Source organism: Gavialis gangeticus, unplaced genomic scaffold, assembly GCF_001723915.1.
Source record: "Gavialis gangeticus isolate Ggan-Ray unplaced genomic scaffold, GavGan_comp1, whole genome shotgun sequence".
NCBI classification, from domain to species: domain Eukaryota; kingdom Metazoa; phylum Chordata; order Crocodylia; family Gavialidae; genus Gavialis; species Gavialis gangeticus.
The window spans coordinates 53442758-53448897 of NW_017729034.1; the positions used below are offsets into that span (position 1 = coordinate 53442758).

Below are 6140 nucleotides of genomic sequence, written 5' to 3' on the forward strand. Positions count from 1 at the left end.
GTTTTTCCAGTGGGTTGCCTGGCCCAACAAATCCCAGAATTCTTCATTTAAAACCCAGAACTGTAGAAAAATCACTGTTCTGGTTATACCTGAAAGCACTTAAAGAAATTATTCTTCCATTATCAATATGGTGTTCCATGATTTTTAGTTAATCAGTGCAAATATTATTAACTAATGAGGACCATCACTATGTAATAACAAAGTGTTCAAAGCTAGAAGCAGACTTAATGTGGTCAGTGGTAGAAAATAGCTACTAACTTGCATCTGCCTCCTCCACCAGTATACCAGCCACTGGTGCATAAGGGGAATAATCTATTTCTGATATAGACCTATTGCAGATTACTTTCTTATGGAACAATGGGGGAAGCAGGGCAGGAATTAGGACCTTCTTGGTTATGTTGCCTGTGGCCATGTGCTGAATCTCACAAACTGAGACAGTGGAGCCTGTTAAGAGTAGCACCAAGCACATGCCCCAGTGCTACCCTCAGGTTGTTTTGGGCATGCTTCCTGGCATGTGCTCAGGGGTGCTCTTGGCAGGCTACACTGCCTTGTTTCCAGGAGTCTGGTATGCACTAACTGGGAGAGCATGAATAAGACATGCCTCTTAAAGCAACATAGTTATGTGTTCCCCAGGTTAGAACTACATTTAATAAAGTGTTAATAGCTGCCTCAGTCTTTAACTTATTCAGAAGTAAATGAGAATAATTTCTTAGGGAGACTGTACACAGGTCACTTCATGTGTCTTTCAGATAGCCAGGCAACAGAGAAGAAAGAAGAAATGATGGAAATGGAAAAGCACTGCGAGTATGTTCCTAAATGGGAAAGATCAGATGTACAAAGTCAAGATCATGCTAGGAGTAGTCCAGTGTTACCAGAATCTGGCAAATTTACAGCACTGTAAGGGCAGTTTACTTTACAATTTTGTACTTCAAATTTATGATGATGGTAGCTGTTTTGTTACACTGAGTAGACTTTTAATTAACCTCTCTCTCTTTCTGTTTTGAGAGCAAGAAAAAAGTTCCTCATAGTAGTTTTGAAACATTTTTGTGTCAAGTTACCAGGGCAGCAGGCAAAGGCAGATAATCTACCGGGTAACTTCCCAGCAAGATAGCTCTGTCTTGCAAGTTATAAGCGGACCTGAGGCTTCCATGCAAGATGAGATATCTGTGGATGCAATGCATGTTTTCATAGATGAGAATGGTAAGTGTTTGAAGCTGTAACTTTTAGACTATGAGGAGAGAATTTTAAAGAGATCTTGGAGTCCCTAAAAAGGTATATCTTTTTATTTTACTGAAAAGAACATTTTCTGTGTCTATCAATTGGAAGGTGTCTTAGTGGTCAAATACCAGATTTAAAATAACTAAAGTGTTCTAAATGCAGTAGAGTTATCTCAGACCTGTAATCTTCTGACACACAGAGTACAGCTTAACATATTTTAAAGAGGACTAAAGACACAGAGTACAGTTTAACAGGTTGCAAGATCTGTGAGCTCTTTTCTTGTGAGTAGAGATTAGCTTGAACAAAATGTTCCCAACCCTTGCTGTCAGGGCTTTCAGCTGAATGTGAATAGGTGATAGCTTAGGTGCCAGCAGCCTCCCACCACATAGGGTACCCATCTCTCAGAACCATAATTGTCTTCATAATATGTAATGGAAAAACCACTTTCCAGTGCCTGACCTTGGTGTAAGGGAGCTCCAGATGAGCAGTTTGTGAAGTAGTTACTCAACAGTTACTGTTACAGGCCCTTACCACTAATGTAACCAGGTCAGCAGTCCCAGGTGCCGACTTTGTGGAGGGAGCACAAAACTGGCCAAAACTGCAGCAGTGGATGATCATGCTGGTGATCAGCAGCTGGTGATGTCCTGGGCATCATGTGGCTACCCCAGGTGGAGAAGCTGTCTGGCTATGCCTTTGGTTTCAATAGCCCAGAAGCTGTTGTTTCAACACCTGTTTTACAGGCATTGGCTAAGTGGGTCTGCATAATAGCAGCCCAAGAATTCTTTCCTCCTTTAAGCTTTCTTGCAATCTCCTTCCAAAACACATGGAGGAAGCTCCTATGTAGCTGGCTTTTATGGTTCCTAAGGTCCTGTCTTTCTCCCTTTTGCATTATATTCTCTATGATGCCATGGGAGGACAGCTGTAAGGAAGCCAGGGTAGTAGCATGGCCTGTAAGTTAGTGAATCATGCTTATCTCTTGCCTACTTAATGTATTTTATTGGAGGTGGGGAAGAAAATGGAGAAGGAGTAGAATATGGTCACCTCAGTTCTAATTCTCTGCTGTGTTGCCTCTGTCATCTAACACCTTTACTGAGGGTAAAAATGTACACAAATCAAATATTTCCACTTACACCAGCAGGTTCTTAGTCTTGCTTTGCACACTTATAAATGACTGTGCAGTCATTAAGGGAGTATCGGATAAAGCATTGTGTGTCCAATTTTGGGTAGGATTCTACTTCTCCTTTCTCACAGAATTCTTTTATACTGGCCATGAAAAAAGAACCAGAATTTTGCCTTAAAATTTGTATATGTTGGTGATTTTGTTTCGGGCCTTCCATTATTTGTTTAACATTCCTTTTTTTGGGGAGCTTTAAAACAAGCTTATGTTGCCAGTCACAAATATAAAGAAGTAGTGAACGTGTTTGTTTTATGGATATAGGGCTTTTTTGATCCAAAACCAGATTGCAACTAAATGTTATGTACAAACAAATAATTACATCCTCTAACTGATGTTTTTGTGTTTTAAAGGGGAAATTAAATCCTGTTATTTAAAGGCTGGCAGTCAGAAAGAAGGACATTTTCGACATCAGACATCAAATTGTGATTGCATTTCAAATGCTCAGTAAGTAAATGCTTATTTTTAGACATGTTAGATTTTTCAGTGCTGGAGGCTATGAAGCTGATTGTAGCTGTAAGAGACATGTGAAGAGGATGAGTGTAGAATAAATGTGTTAATCTGTTTTAGATATGTGAAATCATGCCATCTTTATGTTCAAAGAAACCAGGGTTGGGGGAGTGACCACACTGTATGGTAAGTATGTGGAAAAGAAAATACTAACTGCTGTATGTTTTCACTGTCAGCCAAAGAAATATTTGGAGCTATAAATGTGCTTGTAATTAAAACAAAGTGAAATAGATCTGGATGGTATAGGAGGCCATCCTTTGTCTTAATCCTGTTGCCTCTCAGTCATTGTCCACTGACGTCTTATTATTTTTACTATCCTGTTATACAAGAGCAAGTGATCATGCTTTACCGGGTGCAAAGAATAAGCCCTTCATCCTGCTTGAAGTCCATATAACAATCATTTTACCACTTTTCAGAAGCAACTCAACAGTTTTTTTTTTTCCTCAAAGGTGCTTTTAGAATGGTCCCAGCATCCTAATTGTATTGTCTCTGCTTTCCATTCCTCTCCCATCCCTTTGGTGTTATAATCCATCTAAGATTTGTTGGGTTTTATTTAACTGCTCAGTAAGGTGTTTTTAATGAGTATACTGAAGGGTATGGTCTCACATTTTTTACAGCACATGGAGAATTTTTATAAAGGCTGTGGGTGGGAGGTATATTTTTCATGACAAACTAGGAATTTTGTTTAGTTGTATGTTTAAACTAATGTAGTGAAACAATTCCATTGAGCTAACCCCATTCCTAGCATGGGCATACAGACATCTTTGCAAAATGTCCCCTGAATATCCAACACTAGACCTGGTTATTTTGTTCAGTGGCCAAACCAAAAGATCAAAAAGAAAAATAAAGTTAGAGACAACCCAAGGTGGAAAATTAGTGCTGTCTTTGGGAGAACAATATAACTGAAATGTTGACATTGACTTGGAATTAAATATTTCATTTCATTTTAGTGTTACCTAAATCTCTTGTACCTTTTTTTTAAATTTAGGTCAGTTTTGAAAGAAAAGGTCAATGTTTTAGAAATGTTGATGTGAAACCCCATGTTTTGATCTTTTCTCCCCCTATTTTTAATCCACAAATATTAATCAGATTTGACCAAATTTCATTACTTCTTTTGGTCACCCTGACACTTTTGACAAATTCTCAAAAACATTTACTTTTTTTTTTTTGAGAATGTTGCTATTCTCAGAAAAAATACAGCTTTGATACTGCTTTCTTTAGTGAATGCTCACTTACCAGGCCACTGTATTTTGTCTCAGGATACTGGTCTTGCATGTTTTTAAGCTTCCTTTGGTTTAAGTAGGTTGCAGTCCACTTTCTGTTCCTTGGTCCCTTCAGTGCTTTTTGGGGGAAAGCCGCCTCTGCTTCCTGCAGCACAGAAATGGGGCCAGCTATGCTAGGCCCCAGGAGCAGTTCTGACCTTCCCCATCTCCCTAATAGCTTCTTTCCAAGAACTCTACTTTGTAAGCATTCTGGGTTTACAGTTGAATTTTTAAGGGGTATATATGTGAATCAGACAGACAACACAGATTTTGCAAAGTTATCTAGACAAGTACTTTTTACTGAGGTAGGGCCTAAGTTTTAGTTATGTATTTCAACTATAGCCCCTGACCACATTCTGGTATACAGTAGCTCCTCTGAGCAATGCACGGACAGAGAGTGGAGAGTTTATTAAGCTTCTCTCTTTGCCTCGCTTTATACAAACTATAGACTAATTACTGATAGCAATAGTAATAAAATGGAGGCATCATAATAAGAGATGCACAGGGCTCTGTATAAGGCATAGCTCAAAGAGTGTAGTTTACATTGGACAAAAAATCAGTGCAAGGTCTAGTAGTAATACTTCTGATGGAGTTGATTACTGAGCAGAAAAACACAGAAAATATTCCTAAGTAAGTTTTTAGCAAGAGATCTTTTTTGAGAAGGGTAGCAGAGGCACCCTTTTTGGAGGGTAGGAGAGGCACTTCTCCAAGTGTTGGGCAGCATGAAGGAAGATACAGAATTTGCATGATAAATAAGAAGAAAATACTGGGAAGAGTGGGCTGTGGTATAATTTATTTGCTCCAGGGACATTCTGTAACAGCTTGCAGAAAATCTCTCTATCCACCCTGGTCAGAGAAGCTGCTAGAGCTGCCTGGTCTAGCAACACAAACACTACAAGAAGGAATGCAGTGGTAGTAGCATGGAACAGAAGGGGATATTATATTTAACATCTCAAATACTAAGTATTCTGTCCCCAAATATTACTAAAAATTGTACTTAAAGGAACAACAATGACGAGTAGAACCTTTACAATTGTCTTTTTTAATGCCAGTCTGGGGATGTGATACCACTTCTAGTACATGCACACACGCATACACACATACTGTATTAGTCAGGTAGGATTCTTGCCAGTTTCAGAAGGACACAATGGTTGCAGGCAAAAAAGCCCTTTTCATGACTGCTAACTCATATATTCTTATTATGAAAGACAAAAAAATATCAAATAGGATAACAACACATAAGTAGTAAACAACGGTTACTTCAATTACAATCTCTTCTGTATGTCTGTCTGTGGAGAGCTCTCAGCAGAGACTATGCCTTTGAGAGTGAGCCCTCCTTTGATGGCCCACTCCAAAGGCATAGTTAATTAAAACTCCAAAATCCCAGGAAAGAACAAATGACTGGCTGGATTTAAAAGGGGTTGCCACCCCTGAAAGGGAAGGCAGAGGTTCGAGTTGAAGTGAAGTTAAACTCCCTGATGTATCAAGGTCAGGTGTGGTCTCTGTGCCAGGAGTACACAGTCTAACCAACTAGGATTGAAGGTTTCCTTCTTGGTGTTGTGGTGGCTTTGTTTTCTTCAGTGTCTTGTTGCTGCTGTTTGCTTGCTCGTCAAGGTCAGGTGAACAGGCAGAGTTAATTAAAATGTGTAAGAATATGGAAGAGAAAGAGGGGGATTTTGTACTTTTTCCATAGGCTTACTGAAAGCAGAAAATGTCTCTCTCTGAAGATTAGCTCATTTCAAATATTGGCTGCTGTCATTTTGGGATGGTGTCTGTAGTATCTTCACCTTATTCAGTCTGTTGATACATATGTAGCAGGGTTGCAATTTTCCCCCCGGTTTCCATTTTTATCTTTGTGACAGGAAGTTCTAAGACCATCTTTAAAGACAGTCTTTTAATTCTTTTTTTTTTTTTTTTTTTTTAATTTTAAAAAACGGTCACAGCGGGGCCCCACTGAAATTGAGATTTTGGCCCAA

The 6140-nt window shown here is 39.0% G+C and overlaps 1 protein-coding gene across 1 annotated transcript in view; it reads left to right on the forward strand.

The window, feature by feature from the left end:
• Positions 1–6140, forward strand: part of PCNX2 (pecanex homolog 2 (Drosophila)) — a 328028-nt gene that overhangs the window by 52285 nt on the left and 269603 nt on the right. The window contains exons 6-8 of the mRNA XM_019527461.1: positions 750–897; positions 1055–1200; positions 2746–2839. Of these exons, the coding sequence (XP_019383006.1) occupies positions 750–897; positions 1055–1200; positions 2746–2839 (388 nt within the window). The remainder of the gene's footprint in view (positions 1–749; positions 898–1054; positions 1201–2745; positions 2840–6140) is intronic.